The sequence below is a fragment of the Mizuhopecten yessoensis genome, unplaced genomic scaffold (assembly GCF_002113885.1).
Source record: "Mizuhopecten yessoensis strain PY_sf001 unplaced genomic scaffold, ASM211388v2 scaffold5877, whole genome shotgun sequence".
Taxonomy (NCBI): domain Eukaryota; kingdom Metazoa; phylum Mollusca; class Bivalvia; order Pectinida; family Pectinidae; genus Mizuhopecten; species Mizuhopecten yessoensis.
The window spans coordinates 1,153,634-1,175,724 of NW_018406268.1; the positions used below are offsets into that span (position 1 = coordinate 1,153,634).

The following is a 22,091-nucleotide window of genomic DNA, read 5'->3' on the forward strand; positions in this document are numbered from 1 at the left end:
CCGCAAAGGTAAGCGTTTCCTGTCCCACATGACATGCTCAGTGCCATGATGTCTCTAATTTTCTAAGACTCGTTGAACATTTTTTTCAATCATTGTTGGCACCGCATATTTTTCCAAATTTAATTATTAGGAAAGGTCATGATGGTTGCTGTAAATATTTTCAACAAAATACGACACGTAGATTGAAGCATTTCCTATATCAAACCCTGACTACATAAAAGAATCATGGGTCAAAGATATTGGCTGGTTGCAAAGGCCCTATACCACGAATAATAATTTGTGAACCGCTTTGAGACGACCTACAAACTAAGTTGTTACTACATAATAACTCAAAAACACATGTTTATATAAGTATTGATTTATTTATAACATGAATACAATCAATACAAAAATATCAAACCTTAACAATTTACATATACTTTATGTTCTATTAAGTATGATTATGATCAATAGCTAATAGACTTTACAAGCACCTGACAACAACTGATTATAATAAATTATGGATGAAGGCTAAAATCTTTTTGATTTTAATGAATAATTTAAAATTATGATTATAATAACTTTTTAATAACATAAATTTTATGATAAACTTGAGTTGAATTATATATAAATCAAGAGAAATGACAGGTTAACATATACAATGTAATAGATAACGGATAATAATAAATTAAAGACGATCAAGGGCTAAAACCCCAATATTTGATTTTAATAAATTTAAGAAAACAAAGATTTGGGATTATAATGATAAAACTTGGATATTGTAAAGCTCATGTTTGATTATAATAAATTGAGGTTTACCCTTTACACCGCGAACTAGCCTGTTGGCATGGCTTATGCAGTTTGTCATGGTTTTTCATCTACATATACCGGGTATATATAAAATTGGATATAAAGGTTGTATCCTGGCATGCGAGCAGCCTATTGTAATTACATGAAATGGTTACAACTTATCAGTCACAGGTACATGTCATACTGCAAAACCAATTTTGCAAACAAAGCCAAAATAAACAATTTTAAATTGATTGGGCGAGAGGCAAACCTAAGTTGTATACATGTAATTGCAATCAATGCCATTAATTTCTCTTTTTACCTAATTCCTTTAGATATCTTCTGAAACATAGTTCAAAATATTTTAACAATCCAATGATATGATGTCATGGGAGAAATAAAAGAAATATTCATTAAACATGTCAAATAAGGAGGATTTCTATAATTTATAATACTTGAGTTGTATAACTGCAAGCAATGCCCATAACTATATAAGATAAAAAAAATAATCTGGCAAGTTAAATGTCGTTTGATATTAAAACACACATTCATGATAATTTACATAACTTCATTTTGTATACAATAATAGTATGTCATGATTTTTTTACAAATTATATACAAAGTTGTAAGCCTGCCACACAGTTGAGGTCATGACTGTTGCAGGTATCAGCTTATCTGGTGTAGGAACAAAGCAAATTCCTGATAATTGAGAACTTAATGTACTTGTTCTGAAGCATTATGACAAATAACACTGAAATATCACCAGTTTTTTAAGTACAAATAGGTTCGGATTTTGATGTCGGCGGATCAAAAAATTCCTTTGGCACTGTCTAATATTGAGAACACATTTTCTCCCTTGGAATCAGGTAGGAAAATCACATAAGAGATTAGAATAATAACATATTAAGGCAAGCAAGCTATTGGGTAGTTGGATGTCACAATGGATAGCGCGCTATCCTTTAACCAAGATGGCCGAGGTTCAAATCCCAGATCAGACATGGAAAACCATGTCTGCTCAACCACAGATGGGTTTTCTCCAGTGACTTCTGTTTCACCAATATAAAGTCCTTATGCTCGCTTCTATCCATGCCAACAAGATTAATTAATATTAGTTGAAAAAGTTTGTTTCGTAATTGTTATAAAATTTGTCATTCCTTTTTATGTATAAACTTTTACTTTTTTATTCCAAGAAAACATTTGTAATTTCAAAGCTCACATTTTATGTAATTTCTGTTTTATTGTTTTAATTCTAAGGATGGCTTTAGTTTGCTGGTCTAAAGCTAAGTTACAACATTAAAGTTTTTGAGATAGAAACTTCAATTACATGGGTACGTATTACCACGTAACTTTCTCGTTTTTATTTGTCCCTCACCGGTAAAATTCTTATTCCAAAGGACCATAACCTCAGCCTTAATTATCAGCAGTTTGAAATAAGGATCATCTAGTACTAGATCCAATTCATTTTTTCTGTACATTCCTATTTCCGACTTTTCAGCTTGACATCCACACCGAATTGTGGCCGCAGAATGAGTTCACCGATCGGACTGAGGTCCTCCCTCCTCTGTGTAGAGATGATGTCGAATTTTCTCAGCATAGACGATAACATCACCTTTTCCTCCATCAGGGCAAATCTCTGGCCTGGAAATAAACATTGTTCATGATAATTTCTGACCAAACATATGAATTTTGTTTTTACAGAGAAAAACACTTGAGTAAACAAATCTACTGATCATAATTCAGTAATACATGTACCTTGATACAAATGTGTATAAAAAGTATATGAAAAGTGACTGAAACTGTGCATGCTTCATTGCTCTGTCCCTTTCTATGTATCAAAATAACTCCAAAAAGCATTCATTTGATTCAGACACACCTGTTATGAACATTACACCCACCCTGCAGTAACTAGGAGATCATTTGACCACAGGATGTAGATTTTGAGTTTGTGTGAGTTTGGACTTGAATGAGGGATTTTCGAGGGAGATTGGGAAAGTTTGGTCAAAATGAGGGAGGTCTGATGGCTATGGAATAGAAAGTGATGTATTGTCTTATCATGAAATATTTGATGCTCAGAATAAGGACAGAAAATACCCTAATTTTCACCATTAGGGCACTAATAAACAACTTATAGTTTCCCCTTAGTATGACCCTAGTTCAGTTTCACCTTATTGATGCCAGTGAGAAAGCCAATATTTCTTTTCTCCATTTTTGTTTAAAAACGGTTTCAGGCTTGACAAATTCTTTGGCAGAAATCACCACTACAGCTTTAGCAAAAACTCTTCATGTATAAGTGTTCTAAACAAAAAGAACAAATAAAATCGGACAAAAAGAAATTAATGACAATTCACATCATGAGATAAGGAAAAAATCCTTTCATAATGATGTACCTGAACAGGTACAAACAGATGATGCGAGGACCTTTTCTTCTTCGTAGGTTATCCTTATCTAACATTCTAGAACTGTTCACGGGCTTATCAACTAACACCCAATTTACAACACTTCTGACAATTCAATCATGCTTAATTTTCTTTCCATAACAATTTCCATTCCTATAGAGACAGAACAATAACCTTAGAGTTTTGCCTGAGAACTTTGGATACCTTAATCTTATGTTTACTATCCCTTATTTCTGTTCCTTTAGTGATCATCACCTGCATTGTATATACCAGTACTGTAATACTACATACATTCACATTCACTATGATACTTCAATGTAATCTTCTAGTGCATCATACTGACATTTTTTCAGCACTTATTCTATTATGCACTAATCAACAAGAGGCCCAGAGGGCCTGTATTGTTCACCTGGATATTTAAGCAGTCATCGCAAAATATTAAATAAATATTATACTATTATACTGTACTACAAATATTTTCAAATATTAGCTCTGTCTCTCAGCAACACCCTCACCTTATTGGGTCCCATTCTCCTGTCCCCATTAGGTTTGGGGCATGGTTTCTACAATATTGAATCATGTTCGGCCAAGGATACTCTATATCAAATTAGATTAAGATAAAGCTATAGGATAAAGTAGGTAAAGGTCATTTTTATTTGTAAACTTTGTTGGGTTCAATCTCAGGAAGCTACTTTTACACATCACAACTCCATGCCTTTCACTTCTTCAAAAGAAGCTGTTTGCAGATTTTGCTATATTTGACCCGTGACCTTGAAAGTAGGTTGAGGTAATTTTCAATAGGAAACTTTGTTGGGCTCCATCTGTGACAGTAACCAGCCAAAATATCATAATTCTATACCCTACAGTTCTTCATCAGAAGTCGTTTAAATTGTTTGACATATTTGACCCTTGTGACCTTGATAGTAAGTCAAGCTCATTTCATTCTCAAACTTTGTCGGGCTCCATCCAAACTAGTCACCAGCCAATTATTAAGATTGTGTACATTTCAGTTCTTCAGAAGTTGTTTTAAAGTGTTTGAAATATTTGACCCCTGTGACCTTGAAAGTCGGTTGAGGTCATTTTCATTCGCAAACTTTGTAAGACTCTATTCCAAGAAGGTACCAGCCACATATTAAGGTTCTATACCTTTCAGTTCTTCAGAAGAAGTCGTTTTAAGTATTTTACACATTTGACCCCTGTGACCTTGACAGTAGGACAAGGTCATTTTCGTTCTCAAACTTCCTTTCAGTTCTTCAGAAGAAGTTGTTTTAAGTATTTTACACATTTGACCCCTGTGACCTTGACAGTAGGACAAGAATAAGTCATTCAAAGGAAAAGGACGGACGATGGACGGATGCCGGACAGACAGACAGATGACAGACGCCACGCCATGGCATAAACTCACTAGCCCTTTGGGCAGGTAAACTTAAAATGGCTAAACCTTTTCACCCTTTCAGGCTGTAACTCTTAGTAACTTGATGACATCACAGTTATTTCTTACTGTTCTAGTTACATGATCTTTACTGTCATTGTACCATAGTTACAAACATCATGTAACTGTGCTGTGAAGATAGCCTCCCTTTGGCCGAAACATGTCGGCAAATAGGATATAAATCAAGTATCACATTTTGTACCGGATTCAGTGGTGTTGTTGCTTATCTATTCTTTTTTCATTTTCAGTTGGTAAATACAAATTTACTGACCAATACAGTTGCGGGGTCCAGCCGAGAATGGGATATAGCTGTATGGATGGCGATTGGCATTTTCTGGCAAGAATCGGTCCGGGTCAAATTTGTATGGATCTGGGAAGTAACGCTCATCCAAGTGGAGGGCCACAGGGACAATTACAGCTGTGGTGTCCTTCTTTAGTGTGTACTGATCTCCTGGAAGTAAAACAACAAAGTAAAGGCCATCCTACATTATTAAAACTGGGATGTACATTGAGAAGCAGTATAAGACTTTGTCATGCCCAGGGGTGTAGGTTTCCAAATTTGTGATGTCACGTCATTGTTGAGCCATTGTAATGTCATGTCGTGTGAAATGGGGTGCAAGATAGAAATTTCTTACCTTGGACAGTTCTATCTTACATACACGGAAATGAGAGAAATAAGACTCTTTCATAACCAGGGGTGTAGGATAGGGAAATTCCACCCGAGGGGTTTTCAAATTAGGAAAAAAAACAGGCTCGTACACCCTTGGACGAAAATGAATCAGTCAGCCAGATTTATCGTACCCCATATTTGCAAACAAAGTTTGCACAGAAAACATAATCTCATCTTTCTAATGTGTACGTAAAGTATATTGTAAAAGGTTTGAATTTCATCACATCTTCTTTTTCACATTGCCGCATCTTGTGGTGAGTCTTGACGATCCTTCTAGAGCGGCTCCAAATGAGGGAAACATGATGTTTTATTAACCTGACATGTGCTCAATAGCATCCAATCACAGATGCTAATATATAGATGAGGTACAATATGTATAATAGTTTGACTCATACATTCTTTCCATGAGAATAATACAATTACACTTCAGTATTGCTATGATAGTATTCTGAGTTTTATCAAATTCTTTATTTTTGTTTTTTACCTAATTTGACATCCTCCGTAATACTCCTGCCAAAGAACGGTACGGACGGGAAAAGTCGAAGAGCTTCCTGTCACAAACAAAGATAACGGCACAAATTAGTTCATAGAGCTTCCTGTCAGAGGACAAATGAACTGGTTAGTTCAGTCACAAAGCTGCCTGGCAAACAGATAAAGGAACAGAATAATTCAGTCACAGAAGTTCCAGTTACAAACTATGACTATTTATCGGATGCACTCAACAGATCTTCATACCAGTTATCTCATGAAAAGAATCTAAAATGAATCTTGTAACAAATTTAGAGTAAAAGAAATTAACAAAACATTATTAGGAAAATGATTTCTTGCTTACTTTTACTGTACATTCCAAGTACTTCATTTCCTTCAGATCCTTCATGTTGGCTGGCCTGTCACTGTCTCCTGAAACCATGGTAACCAAATAGGTACATCGACATAACATCAGTATTATGTATAGACCACACTAATGCTTGTTACATGCGATTTGCATTTAACCATTAATTTACCGATTTACCTTAAACAGGCGGCACTAGTACTTTCAACCTGACCCGGCAAGCTCTTCAGGTGAATGACTATATTTGTGATGTCATAATTGTGCATCATTTCATGTGTTAAACAACTTATATTGATAACATCATGAAATTTCAGTAACATACTGTTTACCAGGACATTTTTGTCTTTTTTTACTTCTCTTATGAAGGTGAATTAACCACAGCAGTATAAAATAGTTAAAGGAGTTATTAACATAAAATGTTACGGTGATCAGAAAAGTTTTGGCTCATATGGAGTTAATTAAATGGAATGACATAGAATTTCAGAATTAAAACAATAAATAAAACGTTCAGCAGACCCACCAAAGATCTGGTCCATCTCCTCGTGAAGCTTGTCTTGTACATGTGGGTGATCTCCGATTAGGTGGGTACAAAAGGTAATGGCTGCAGCAGTTGTGTCATGTCCCTAAAAGTTAACGACAAAAATATGTAATATTTGTTACTCTGACTTGTGAAAGTCTGCTGCAAAACTTTCAATTTCTGATGAGACCTCTTCATCTTGGACCTTAAACTGCATGAGAATATAAACCTCTGACATATGCATTAGCTGAACTCATTTGCTGTCTGTCATATTACATTTCTACAGAAATTTGAACCAAATTTTATCCCAACAGTACGATAAATTAGTCAGAAGGGAGATAATCGTACCTCAAACATGAAAGTGTCCACTTCCTCACGAATGTCCTCGAAGGAGAGGTGGTGACCCTCAGCCGAGGCACACAGCAGCATGTCTAGGAAGGCCAGGCGTTTACCCTTCTCTAGGTAAACTGTTTCGTCATCACCTCGACCCTTCATAATATCTTCAATAGTCGTCTGTTGTGACCTGCTCTGCCTGAACGCTTCACTTCGCTCCATAATCACCTGAAATGTGTAGCTTGAAGATTGATACATGAACAATGTATATGTTAAACCCTCAATATCATGGAAAGTAGCTACAGTTTTCAACATTCAAATTTTCCTATGCCTTCCTGAAGTGCTATAATTTATTATTTTCATGATTAAAGAATTTACATTTTTTGCATACTACCAGACAGCTAGTAATTAGTAACAATACTTTTCTATGGATATTTGGCAGAAAATGTTATCAGATACATTTTTAAACATTAAAGGTGATTATTAAAAACTTTCATTACAGTATAAAAAAGTCTCTATGCAAAGTGTGGGAATTTGCAGTAGAAAACATGCAAAAATTGCTTTATATACATGCACATGTTCTTGAATTTTGTAAATAGGCCATTTTGAGAAGTAAGCAACTTTTACAGCAATAAATCTAAAAGTTCCAATAATGTAAAAGGTGGCAGTACTCCAGTAGTCAAATCAAAGTACCTTTGATGTGAATGAGTGGAGGGTTTTAAGGCAGCGGTCATGCTCTCTGCCAGGTCCAAGGAGATAGAAAAGGAAATCAGGCCAGTACCAGGGGCGACGCATTCGAAGCAGTATATGGACTGTGATCCTGGAGAAAGTAACATATATTACATACTTGTATCTTCTATCCTAGATATAGGTACGTGTTTCATTATATATTCCGAAAGACTCAATTAAACAGAAGCAAACATTGCCGTAGGTATATGTATATATATAGCACTGTCCACAGTTTTTATTCAACCTTTTTAAGTTAGCCTTACTTGTATTTCATAAAAGTTTGAGAAGTCTGGGATCATCAAAGTGGATAGTGCATTACCTAATGATGATATATTCTTTTTACAAATACTGAACATATCCAAAGTATGAAATGTGTCCAAACCAAGTGATACTGTTGTAGCCAATCACAGCTGCACAAAATGATTAAATGTTTAAACACTTTAATTGTGATGGAAGTATATATTGTTATACTGTCTTTGTAGGTAACTAAAAGATGTTGCTCCAGACTAAATGCATGTAAATTGTCTTGGGAAATGTATATGAACGATTAGTACACACACAAACTTTGCTGCTAGCTCAAAAATGTTGAAGCCTGCAATTTTACTGAGAAATAGCCTTACTTGTTGATGGCTTGTACATAATCAGAGTCACTGTTCCCTTGTGCGTTCACATGTCGACCCATGGCAGTCTCTACAAACAAACCATACCACAAAAATGACTTTTAACAAACTACATTACAGATCAGCAAGTCATGCTTATTTTGTAACCATTAGTGACAGAACACATTCTATATGTACTCAAAATAATACAACCCTATGATCGGAAAAATACAATGGAGCTAGACTGGCATTCGAACCTCAACCTACTTGGTCACTGATAGTCACCTGGCTCAGTCACACTAAAACCTCCCTCCTTTTTTGTAAGTCTTCGCTGCAGAAGACAACACTATTTACAACACAGATTCAGGTATCCCCTTTCCATGCATACACGCACTACTTGAAACAAGGGTTGGTCACACGCAACATTGTAACAGGAGGAAAAAAGGAACAAGGCAAGATACGGATTCAAACCCAGGACCTCTGAATCCTGAACAGATGCTCTAACCAATGAAGCTAGCTGGTCATTTGGCCCAGTCCTGTGACACTTTCAATAATAAAATAATTATTTGAGGTTCTTATATACAGCTTCATCACAACCTAGTTTGTAGGTCGTCTCAAAGAGGTTCCCAAATTATTATTCGTGGTTATAGAGCCTTTGCAACCAGCCAATATCTTTCTCAACTCCCTGGGGAGCATACAGCCAATGTTGCCATTTCAGCACTCACAGCTAGCATTCAACAATTCTAGCACTGCCCAACCACGTACTCATTTCAGCTGAGTAGACTGGAACAAGCGGAGTAAGTATCTTGCTCAAAGATACAACACAGTGCCGTGCCTTGAGTCAAACCCGCAACCCTTCGGTCACGAGCCCGGCGTCATACCACTAGACTACCGTGAATGGACATCAGTTAGAACGAACCAAATGAATTAAAAAAACCCACTTAATTTGTGACGCTTGAGTATGTTGTTATTATAATCCTACTTTGAATATATTTTAATCATGGAACTCCAGAACCTACGACAACAACTGAGGAACACATTCATCACTCCAAACTTACCACAGATGATGTCCAGAGCACACAGAGTGATGTAGGGAAACACATTGAAGGGTCCTTTATCAGCGACCTTCTGCAGTTTCTTCACCATCACATCTGCCTGATCATTGAACACTCCAATGAAATCATGAAGAATCTTGAAATGGAAGGTGGGAGTCAGCAACTTCCTCCTGATTCTCCACTTGTTCCCAGTACTGTAGGTAGGTACCAGACATGTCGTTAAAGACCATTCGTAACACACAACAGTTCATGATAACACGATCACAACAGGTAAATTAGCAATTAGTCAAAAAGTGTTGCATCATCAACACCAATTTATGAGAATGAACAATAATAATTAGACTCAAAAATTGTGTGTAATGCTAGATTGACAAATTTCATAATTAAATGATCAATTACTGTTATCTAAAGAGACAGGGTTTTCTAAAGTCCTTATTACTTAACGTTAAATGTTTTTGTTGTATGCTATAAAAATTTCAAAACATTGAAATAAACAATAAATTGAAAAGCCAAAAAGGAATCTGATTTTGTTTTGTTTTGTAGAAACTTTTAACTGTTAGTTAATATAAACATTCTCAAATCTTCATCTTGAAACATCCATGGATGATGTTGCATTTTTAATCTTCTTTCAGGTAAAAGCAATCATGGAATTTGCCAAGAGTCTAAGAGATTGTGAAGGCTAGTCTCATCATTACTGACATCATCACTAGGTGATAAATCTGTAACCTTACTGATCAAGTTTTCAACACATATTTTACCTGTGATGTGACCTTGAAAGTGCTTTACTCATTAAAACTAAATTGATAACCCTTTACCTTAAACAAACTATGTACCCAAGCAAACTATAGGCCAAATATGACTAAAGGCCTCATGGTTCAGCAGCATACATGATCTAATCAAGGTATTTCCTTCCAATTAATTTGATAATCCTTCAACTTAACAAAACTACTGGTAGATGAAAATTCCATTACTCTATGCCTTATGGTTTGCTATTAGAAGTTGTTTTAAGTGGTGTTGATACATTCATTTATACAAAATGATTGAGGGTACTAAATCCCAGTATTCTATGACCAAATATCTTGACTATATTATGCTCCAGAGTTTTGAACTAGATATCGTTTTAAGTTTAAGCACGATTGTTCCCTTAGTAACCTTGGAAACGTCAAGGTGACATTCCCTCAATCTAAACTGTAAGCTGGCTATCCAAGCAAACTACAGGCCACATATGATGACTCTAGGCCTCATTGATCTGTATAAGAAGTTGTTTTAAGTTTTATAATTTTCTGGATTTTAATCAAAAGTTAATTTAACTTAACAAATTCTGGGCATCAAAGTTCTGCAGAAGTAATTTACTGGAGAGCTGCACCATCACATTTATCGATCAAAAGTTAACTAATGAAATGTAATATTAACTATTCCATAATCTCGATTGTGAAAATGAAATGTCTGTTTTTAAATACACGTAGTACCTGATGAGAAACTGCATATTTTGTACCTCTTGAATGGCCAAGCAGTAATGTAATCTAGCACCTTGAGGGGAACAGGGTATCTTATGTAAAGAGCTGAGAATTTCATGTAGTACCTTGTAAGCAGCCCTGTGCCGAGCCAGGGATGAAGAAATCGGTACTCGTCAGCCTTGTCCATGTGCTTACTGCTGTTCAGGAGCGGCTGCACAGGAAGGGTAGTTTTTGTACCATAAGTTCTACTTATTTACAGTTTAAGAAATTAAAGCTGAATGTGAAGATCTATAAAGCTTTTATTTACTGTCAAAGAATTTAAAATAATGGAAGTTAAATGTTAAACGTTAAACAGTTATACAGCTTTTCTATACTATCAAAGAACGAAAAACAGTTGAAATTACCTATCTTGAACATGTTTGATAAATTGATGCATAAACCATTATTAAACAAATCAGGTTTTGGCTTATCTTGAAATCAGCAAGTATAAAATGTAATACCAATACTCTGTACTGTTATTTTTATATAAGGCACTGCAGTGATATGTTATTTAACAGTGCAATAAACAAAATCAGGTAACTTATAAGAGCAACCTGTTCCTTTTTTAAGACAGCATGAATACTATATACACTCAGACAGCAATCTACAAACTAATATACATTGAAGCGTCTGACAGGTACAAAACAAAAAGGATACAGAACAGATATATACAGAGACATCACAATTTTTATGGGATGTCTGTGGCCTGACTGACATATTAATATAAAAAAAGACAAAGGTGTTTTCCATTTAGACAATAAATATTTTTAGTCTAATGAATATTTCTGAGTTTTCTGTTAGGCCAATCTGATATTTAATATAATTTATCGATATACATGCACAGACATAGCCTGGCCCAATCAATTTGGGATGGGGGAGTTGGGGGCAAATTGAAACTGAGGTCAAGTGGTGAAGTCCTAAGTGAGGGGGGGGAGGGGCGCCTTACCGTGGTACTGTAGAATTTTAAGTATAACAGGGCCATAATAAAAACGGTCAGTCAGTCAGCAAAAGATATCCAGGGGAAGGTTGGGGAATGCGGGCACTGCCCCCAAATCTCCCATTCCTACAGGCTTACAGCCATGTATAGTAATCAAGTATTGATGAATGTGAAAGAATTAAAACATAAAAATGAAACATGCATAAAATACATGAAGAATTGAAAATACATGGTAGATTGTTTGCAAACTTGGTAAGAAATTATTAGTCAAGCAACACAAGCACATGAATAATATGGTGCATACAGGAAATACAGGATTGTATATGGCCGAGAGGTAATCCTCCTGAAGAATATATTGACCTATATTTAGCTGCAGGAAATAATCTTACTAATGATTTAATGTTTTGTTCTTGATGCCAATGGGATATCTGCTGAAGTGATGTGTATAGACACAAGTTATTTACGCATTCAACATGCAAACTCCTCATTCATAAGCTATACGAAAGCACCAAACTTCAGAAACATAGTGTTTTAGTAATGTATTATAATGTAGGCATATTTTACATGATGTTACCTCCACTAAATCGGCCCTGTAGATACATACACAAGGCTGGCAGCACAGCAACAGTTTAAATATACCCGAATCAGCATATTCATTACAGTACCCAACCAGCTGGTTATAAAACCCTATCAACAGAAATATATTGCCAACATTTGTTGATTCATTCACATTTCTTAATTCATGCTTCTTGTGCAGCTAAAAAGCTTCAAGTAGTTCATTCTTGCTTCATTTGTTTTCTTCATGATAAGTATTGGATATCAGTGGAAGTGGTTCATAGAAACGTGCTCGGTGCAACTTGACCCTTCCACCACTATAGACCATAATGGACCCATCCAGATCAATGCATGGTAGAGTCTACAAAAGTTACATAAGGGTGAAAGGGTTAAATATGCCTGGTTATCAATTGATGATATGTATTTAACAAAGAATGTAAAAATAATGCCTATACAATCTTAACATATGAATTTAAAAAATTCAGCAAGAAAAGAAAAAAGGGTTTGAAAATTTTCTGAAACCAAATATTATCCACACGATTATAGGTCTGTACAATTATTTTTGGATGGTATATATCATCAACTATTTCCAGGCATACATATGCTTTTAATATAAATGGCCAGCTATACTAGAGTGAGGTCTCACTGTCAAAAATGTAACTTTAATTTGAAAGTTCATTTATAACAAAACTTTAGTTATTTCCCCAATGACTTTTTTTGGGTCATTTTCGTATAAGCTAAAAAAAAGATGTACAGCAACAAAGTGATGATTTCGTAATGTATAGCTCAAATGTTTCACGCACCATTTTCATTCTACCTTCCAAATGGTTAAGTTGCTCATGGATGGAACTAAAGCACAATGTGTTTTGTTTTATCAGAAATGAATAAATATTATATTCTGGAACTACTGCCCATAAAAGTGTTGTCTGTCTGTTAAATTCAAACATAAGAAATAACCAGGATTATTTTAGGGGTTATTCACTTAATATATACAAAAAAAAACTCTGTGCACTTTTGTGCATTGCTTTTGCTTTGTGTTGGCTTATTCTGAATCAAGATGATTTTACTTTTTCCCTCAAAACACAAAAGCAGAAAAAAAAGTTGGAAGATCAAGTGAGACAATAGATCCAGTTGACCAAAACTACATAAAAGAGCTACAGCACAACAAAGTACAAAGCTAAAGCAAAAAAATACAGCACAAATCTACAGCGCAGAACTACAGAACAAAGATAATTATAATGCAAAACTATAGTACAAAGCTTGACAGCACAAATTAAAGCTACAGCACAATAAAGCACAAAGCCACAACACAAACTACAGCACAAAGCCACAACACAAAACTACAGCACAAAGCCACAACACAAAACTACAGCACAAAGCCACAACACAAAACTACAGCACAAAGCCACAACACAAAACTACAACACAAAGCCACAACACAAAACTACAGCACAAAGCCACAACACAAAACTACAGCACAAAGCCACAACACAAAACTACAGCACAAAGCCACAACACAAAACTACAGCACAAAGCCACAACACAAAACTACAGCACAAAGCCACAACACAAAACTACAGCACAAAGCCACAGCACAAAGTCACAACACAAAATTACAGCACAAAGCTAAATTCTAGCTAGTTATGCATTCAGACACATGTTTACCTCAATGTACTCAGCTCTATAAACTGCTACAATTTGTTTATTGCCAAGCCATATCCTGAATATTCCAACCTTTGCCCATTCACGGCTATACTCAAGTAATTGGGAATAAAATTCTGCAGGAAAACATAATAGGTGAAATATTCAAAATGAAAGTGATATTTTATCCTGTGAAATAAAACTTGATCTTTATATTTTACCCTACAGCTTTAACATTTCGGTGAGCATTGCTTTTATACTAGTGAATGAAGAATGTCATAAATAATTATATATGTTCACAAAGAGGCATACATATTTTCAAACCTCATTAATTAATCTCAACATAGTCTAACTCTAAGTAATACTCTTATCAATGTCCATCTAAACTGCTGCATGTTCGTGTTCTGTAGAGATCATGCTGATCTTCTAAATTATAAGTATGGAAAAACTATATATTTTCAAAATTAATGCTGCAAATTAAAGGTTTTTAATTCTGAGAGCATTTTTTCTTAACCTGACAGATCTCAAATCCATGATGTTCTGTTTTGCTGATATGTAAAATGTCAACGTTTTTAATGTCATAGTTTTAGCTGATAACACCAGTATTTATCTCAAGTTTAATTATAAAACCGCAATCTATTTAATTCTGAAAACACCACATTCAATATTATAAGATTCAATACAAAACAAAATGCATCCGGTTAAATGAAATTGGTAAATATAATTTCATCGCTGATATTATTTTAATGATCATATACTTTATTTTTTTATGAAATGGTATAAAAAATCTCTCGCCGTCAGAAAGCTACATTATCGCAGCTAGTACGCTCTCTGCACCACTGGAATATGTCATAGCAAAATCGAAGGCTCATTGTGCGCCACGTACTTGTTGATGAGACAAGAACACTAGTTGGATCATTTGATGTACAACAAAAGAATCTCGCGGTCACGTAACGGTAAAAGTTGACAGGCTTTGATGTCGGGTGTCGCTCCTTTGTGATCTTCAAAGGACAGGTATCAGCCTAGCGATTGATCAGGTATTTTTACCTGAGACCAATCAAACAGCTATCATCGTGCCTTCAAATTTGCTATGACATATTACAGGGGTACAGAGAGGGTACGTGAGCGTAACCCCTGGAGGCCATGCGTATGACAACGCAGGAATGTTACATTCATCTGTTAATAGTTTACTTGCTTTTTGCATCAGGACTGAGTTGGTGAGCATTCCCTAGCACGGGTATAGGTCGTGGTCCTGGGATTTTGTCGAAATCTGGATGTGTCCTCTTATTCTTTAGGTACCAGGACACACCAAACACAGCAACAAGTGTGGCTGCGAGCACTAGTATTAGTAACACGGCCGCCATCTTGTCTACTGTAAAAACGAAATCAAGTCATGTGATCTTGTCACATGATGTGTGAAGCGCTGGCCCCATAAGTGACATCATGAAAACGTATAAAAATTTCATCGAAGTATAAAATATGACATGAAACACAAAATTGTTAACTACGTTACTGTATTTTCTTATTTCCAAAAATATGATTGTTTACAGTAATATAGCGTCACCGTCACACGTGATCATGAGCATACAAGATTTGTTCAAGTCTGTAGACATTGGCGGGAATTAGATTAGATTATCCAAGTCCGTGTGACTGAAAATAATATTTTTAATTACACACCACATGATGTGAGCCATTTGTTGACTTTTCTGTTTTCCCATTGGTCATTTTAACATTTTGTTTCTTTCATTCCTTAAAACATGAAATCTGTGGCATGGAAATGCAAACAAAAGGCTAAGTGGGTCTGTATTTCCTTATATGTAACTGTATCTTCAAAGGTTGTGTTACAATACGATGCTGTATAGCAGATTTGTTTGAAATATAATCTGTGGTTAGGATGAGTATGGTTTTAAATACTTTTTAATATGTGAAAATACCCCACAGTTAAAATGAGCCCTCTTATATATCAATTATCTGCCAGTTAAAAATGAACATCATTCCTTTGTACAACAATAGACTATTAATTGAAGACCCCAAAGACTAACTATGTTTATAGCAATTTCTTGTTGCAATATTTATATGTATGTAGTAATTGGGTTGGAATCTCAATAATTTTGTTGGTATATATTATCACGGAATTAGATTAGAGGGCCTGTTATCTAAGTCCGTGATATTATATACATGTATGCATGACCCTTAAATGTAATTGGACTATAAGTAACCATGGTAGGATTAGACTTCTGGCTAATCCTGGTTGCATGACTGTGTTTGTCCCTTCATGTTCAGCCAGCACTTATGTTGTTACAGGAAGGAGATCTCAATTGTTTCTACCTTGTAATTTAAGTCATGGCCCAAATTAAGACCCAGCAAGGATCATCAGGGCCCATGGAAAATTGTATCACAAGTGTCATAGTCAATCCATACCAAATCATTACATAGATTTATATAGGTTAACTTTGGGGTGGGGTTCTCAAACATTTCTACGACATAGGGATTAAGTGCCCAAAGGTGGGACAATACCCAAGAGCCAATCCTGGTAGCATGGATGATCTACAATCATCATTGAGAAGAAATGAGTAGGTCACTTATCAAGTCTCAGCTTGGATGGGCATACCAGGAAGTTTTAGATGTTTTCTCAGCTAATTCCAAAATATAGCCTTGGAACAAAATCGCAGAAGATAGGGACATGCACCCTGATAGCATGGATGTTATCATCTCTTCATACCTATGTATGTGGTTATTTAGTGAAGATCTTTATCATTGTCTTAAGAATTATTGCTTAATATTGCCTTATTCTGTGTCCATTTTATTCACCATCCTTTTGGCCCCAAATATATAAGTTGCACCACCTTTATTTAAACAAATTACGATGGTTTTGCCCAATGATGTTTATGATCGAAAGTGATGACAATCTGTTCAGTCCGTCAGGAATAGTAGGCTTCTGCCTACTTTTGCCTTTTGTTTTGCCTTCCACAATGAGGGTAAATTCATCATTACTAACAAGCATTTGTAAATAACATAAGCATTGTAATCTTTAATTAATTTGAGGAGCAAAATGAACACCGGATGAACATAGCTTTTACTAAAGGACAAAAGTTTGACTGAATGAAAGTTTTCAAGCATATATTATTTAGAAAAAATTACACATTTTCATTTTTTCTGGGGTTAAATTAAAGGGGCATCAAGCTGAAGTTACCATTTTTTTGTCTTTTTTTTTCAAATACTACATAAACATATCAAGTGAGACTCCTTATGGAAAATAACGATCGGATTTGGCTGAAATAGATTCATAAAAATGATTAAATCTAAGATAATCATCAGTATTTCTACCTGTCTGACCAACGTTTTGTTCAGGGATTTTCCCCTCTACTAGCGCATGCGCATTGCACACCATATTTTTGTAAACAAAATGACTGGCCGTTTGAAGTAAGCATAGACCTAAATTAACTTTAGTCTCTGAAGTAAGCCAAAGAAAAGTGTTGTACCGTGTCAGCTACAAAGTTGCCAAATGGTCAAAAGATAGCGCAAGGAGTACGTTAAGGAATCATTATTACAGGTGGGAAGTATTCAAAGGAGAAAATAACAGCCCTAGCAGTTAGTACGGTGCATGTATTCTTCCGGTAGCCGGTTAAGCTGAAATGGAATCGACAGAAATGCTAGCGCTGTTTATGTTATGAATAAATATCTAAAACTATTAACCTCGCTAGTATCTTTGTCTGAGTTTAAACACAGATGAACTAAGTTTAATATGTCAATGGGCATGTGTCGGAGAGAGTTTACTTTGTGTTTCTATAATTATACAGTGGTTTATGCGAAAGGAAAGGATAAGTGACTGGTTAGCTTGATTTTGTCACGAGGCCCTCCAAGGGTTAACTGTTGTGATACTCGTGATCGGGGTCAAATGAGATACGTGCGCTTTTAGATTTACATAATTTATAATATTACGTTATACCGGGTTCAGTAAAATGGTATGATTTAATTATATTGCTGAATTAAACGATTTTTTGTTTGTTTTTACATACAAGATTTAAATTAGTACTCATATGAATACCCGGCTTCCTCTGGCGCAACGACGCAATATATATAAAAAAATCTCTCGTCGTCAGAAAACTACATTATCGCAGCTTAACTGAGGAAGGAGAACCTACTTCTAGTAAATAGGATCGCGTAACATTTTTTTTTTTAAATCGTAATATTTCAACAGTTCCTGTTTTCATATGTTGTTGACTTAGAATGTATGATCATGTAACAACCTTTTCTCTATAAAGAATTATTTTTTCGACTTCAGATAGAATCGGAATACGTATTGAATGTTTACGTTGTAAATATGACGCGTGCTGCCGATAACTACGGTCTCTGTTTCGGACAAAAATGAAATGATTAAAGAAAAGTTGGCTCAACATAAAAAAAGGTCCATGGACAAGAATGCTTTAATCTATGAAAAGTATTGAAAAAATATAATTATCAAGTAGCTCAACACGTCCCATATCTGACACATATTCTACATGTACACGTAGTGGTTTTGCCATACAGTTTAGTGTGTGTGATGGCTAATATGACTTACTAAGTGTTAGCGTATGGAGACAGTGAAAGTGGGAAAGAGAGTATACATAATTTTTGTATGCATGGTATAGAAAAAAAAATTGGCCAAAGATATTGAGTTGTACAATGTAATAAAAAAAATCACAAACGTTTCTCTTTTTTATACGCGTGTAGTTTGTCATTGCAAATATGCACTTTATGAAAACATTTGAAAAGGGATATTCGTCTCGTGAATATTCCTTTTCACAGAAAGGTTTGTCCCATGGTTGAAGAAAGGTGTTAAGCCCCGTACAGATGTCACATTCCGGTACTAAATTCAATATATATTTATATATATATATACTTTATGTTTATACCTATTATCATTGTTGACATTTAATTGTAAATGTATGACGGGAGAAGGCTGTGCTAAATTGTAACAAGAGGCCCAATGGCCTTAGCGGTCACCTGAGTTATATCATAGGTACTGGTAGCTTTATTTTATTGTTTAGATGTGATGTGGAAATCAGCATGTAAACTTAGTGAAATACAACACTTGTCATGTCATCAAAGGATAAGAATTTGAAAATATTGGTAAATGTTCCCTTTGGGGCCCCGCCCTAGCCCCTGGGAATGGGCGGGAATTCTAATTCTAAATTTACAATTTAAATAAAGCCCTTGATTATCTTTATTTTTATGCACTGAAATTGAATGTAGTACCTCTCAGTCTGGAGAAGAAGATTTTTGAAATATTGGTTAATTCCCTTTGGGGCCCCGCCCTGGCCCCTAGGGTTGGGGGTAGGAATCTCAATTTTACAATTTGGAACCATCTACCTCCAAGGATAATTCTCACCAAGTAAAAATAATTTCCTACAGAAAGTTGTCAAAATATACCCAAAAGTGTTATTTCCCTATATAAACTGTAGTAAACTTTACCCCCTCCCCAAGGGAGAACGGATAGCCCGGGGGTCCTGAAATTTACAATTTAAATAAAGCCCCTGATGATCTTTCTTTTTATAAACTGAAATTGAATGTAGTACCTCTGAGTCTGGAGAAGAAGATTTTTGAAATATTGGTTAATTTTCCTTTTGGGGCCCCACCCTGGCCCCAGGGGTTGGGGTAGGAATCCCAATTTTACAATTTTGTAGCCTCATCTACCAAGGATGATTATGACCAAGTTTGAAAAGAATCCATTCACTGGTTCTTGAGAAGTTGAAAATGTAAAAAGTTTACGCACGACGGTCGACGACGGACGGAAAGCGATTAGAATAGGTCACTTGAGCAAAGCTCATGATCAGGTGACCTAAAAACGTGTACCCCATCCCTTGTTCAATTTTATTTGCAACAAATATGTTTAAAGCTAAATAAATTTAAATTCTGAATATTGGCAAGTGTGCAATTAACTTCTGATGATGAATAACTACTGTTCAATAAGTTTTAATACGGACTTAGAAATCATATTACATTTACTTGGTTTCATAGTGCGGTAAGATATTGCAGTTGCCTGACGCCCCTCTCTGGGGGCCCCTTTGGAAACCGTTTCATCTCGCCCAGACCGCTTGTGTTTACTGCCTAGTCAGGCATAGGCACTTGACGCTTTGTTGTCAGATTGATTTTTTTTTACATGTACATTAAAAAATAAATAAAAAAAGTTGTCATTTCTTTTTTTTATTCAGATAATTCTCAGATAATAATTTTGAAAAAAAAATTGAAGGCACAATGATAGCTATTTGATTGTATGGTAGATACAAGTGGAGAGAAGTTAATGGAATTTTAAAAATGACCTTTATTCAATTTCCAATCATACTATCTTTAAGTCGATGGCATCATGTAGACTGTCCTTTTTGTGACGTTATGAATGAAATTTTGGCTACATGACAATTTAATTTTGATATTTTTTTGGAATACTCTAACTGGCTATCAATAGGTCAAATTTTAATTAAGGTAGCTAACTAGGGCCCGAAATGTAGATCTGAATCATATGGAAGTTGCAGGTTTTTTTTGTATATTACAAGGTAATCATGCATGCAACACTTGTGCAACAAAAAATATTCTGAAACTATTAAACTAACTGAAAGGACAGAATTTCTATGTCAACTGTGTGATGAAAGGTGAAGGTACAAAATAAGTCTTTTAATAATCCCCCCCCCCATATTTTTTTTTCAGAAGCAAGTGATGTCTTGATTTTTGACATATTTTGCTAAAGTTTGGTAAAATGTCTAAATCATCATTATTTATGAACCTAATTGGATATGTGTGATATTATGTCAAAACAAGTGTTAAATGAGTGCTGAAATCTGATGAGTCAATATCCTTTAACTATAATTAAGTCTGACAAAAATTAGACTCGGGCATTTCCACTGCCTGACACAGGAATCGCATGATATTATGTGTTTTTCTTTCTTTCAAAAGAAAAAGGTGCTTAAGTAATTAATTGATACATACCTTTATGAATCGCCCTCCTGATTGAATACTGAAAACATGTACTTAGGTTTCAAACTGATCACTAGGTATTTCCTGAATACGACAAAGTTTGTGGGAGTGTGGCTACGCACTATTGACCTGCACAGACACCTACAGGATATTGACAATTGACAATCTACAGTAACCGCCAACATGCACCTTGTCACGGTGTCAGTAATGAAGGAAGGGCTGTTAACATGTATTATTTTCACAGGAGAAATATGAAATCACCAGGTAGACATTTACTTACTGAGTATTGATTTATGCTAAAAATCTAAACAAGTGGCCCAATGGGCCTGAATCGCTCACCTGGTATTAATCTCATACTTGTAATCTTAAAGTGAACTAAAATACAGCTACAGGCAGAATATCAGTGTTTGATTCATAAGAACCTATTAAATGATTTAAACATATGACGCCTGTGACCTAGAATGTCGAATAAGGACATTAAGTTGAACAGAGTTTATTGTCTTCCAACCCAGAATGCTTCTGGTAAAATATCATTCACCCTGGACCGTTTGGTTATACAGAACGAGTCATTTAAAGATTTAAACATATATTGACCACTGTGACCTTGCATATTGGCGTAGGTCATTCATTTAAACAAACTTGGTAGTCCTTCATCCCATCATGTTATTGGCAAAATATCACCACCCTTGGCCTTTTGCTTATCGCAAAATTGTTTAAAGGTTTTAAACATATTTGACCCATGTGACCTTGAATATATGTCAAGGTCATTCATTTGAACAAACTTGGTTGCCCTTCATTCCAGCATGTTAATGGTCTATTATCATTATCCTAGGCCTTTGTTATTCAGAAAAAGTCGTCTGAAGGTTTTAAACATATTTGACCCCTGTGACTTTAAATATATGTCAAACTCATTCATTTGAACAAACTTGGTAGCCCTTCATTTAAGCATGTTACTGGTCAAAATGCATCATCCTAGGACTTTCGGTTATTCTTCAGAAGTTGATTAAAGGTTTAAACATATTTGAACAAACTTGGTAGCCCTTCATGCCAGCATACTACTTGCCGAATATCATCACCCTGGGCATTTTGGTTATTCGGAAGAAATTCTTTAAAGTATAATATTGATGCCGGAAGACAGATGGACGACGGATGCCACGCCACGGCATAAGCTCACTTGGCC

General features: G+C 35.3%; 1 protein-coding gene across 3 annotated transcripts; it reads right to left on the reverse strand.

The window, feature by feature from the left end:
• Nucleotides 1–595: 595 nt before the first annotated feature.
• LOC110451224 (cytochrome P450 4V2-like) lies at nt 596–21,053 on the reverse strand. 3 transcript variants are annotated; one of them, XM_021499142.1, is made up of 13 exons: nt 20,924–21,053; nt 15,156–15,332; nt 12,339–12,451; nt 10,914–10,999; nt 9,335–9,525; nt 8,298–8,367; nt 7,642–7,768; nt 6,964–7,176; nt 6,619–6,721; nt 6,099–6,166; nt 5,751–5,817; nt 4,868–5,047; nt 596–2,406 (listed from the first exon to the last, which is right to left on the reverse strand). In XM_021499142.1, exons 2-13 carry the CDS (start codon nt 15,322–15,324, stop codon nt 2,246–2,248), a joined length of 1,548 nt encoding a protein of 515 aa, XP_021354817.1. In that variant the 5' UTR covers nt 15,325–15,332; nt 20,924–21,053; the 3' UTR covers nt 596–2,245. The 3 variants fall into 3 exon arrangements, with proteins under 3 accessions (XP_021354817.1, XP_021354815.1, XP_021354816.1); XM_021499140.1 differs by lacking the exon at nt 12,339–12,451 and adding an exon at nt 13,985–14,097; XM_021499141.1 differs by lacking the exon at nt 12,339–12,451 and adding an exon at nt 13,985–14,097 and having other exon boundaries at nt 15,156–15,360.
• Between the last annotated feature and the right edge of the window lie 1,038 nt (nt 21,054–22,091).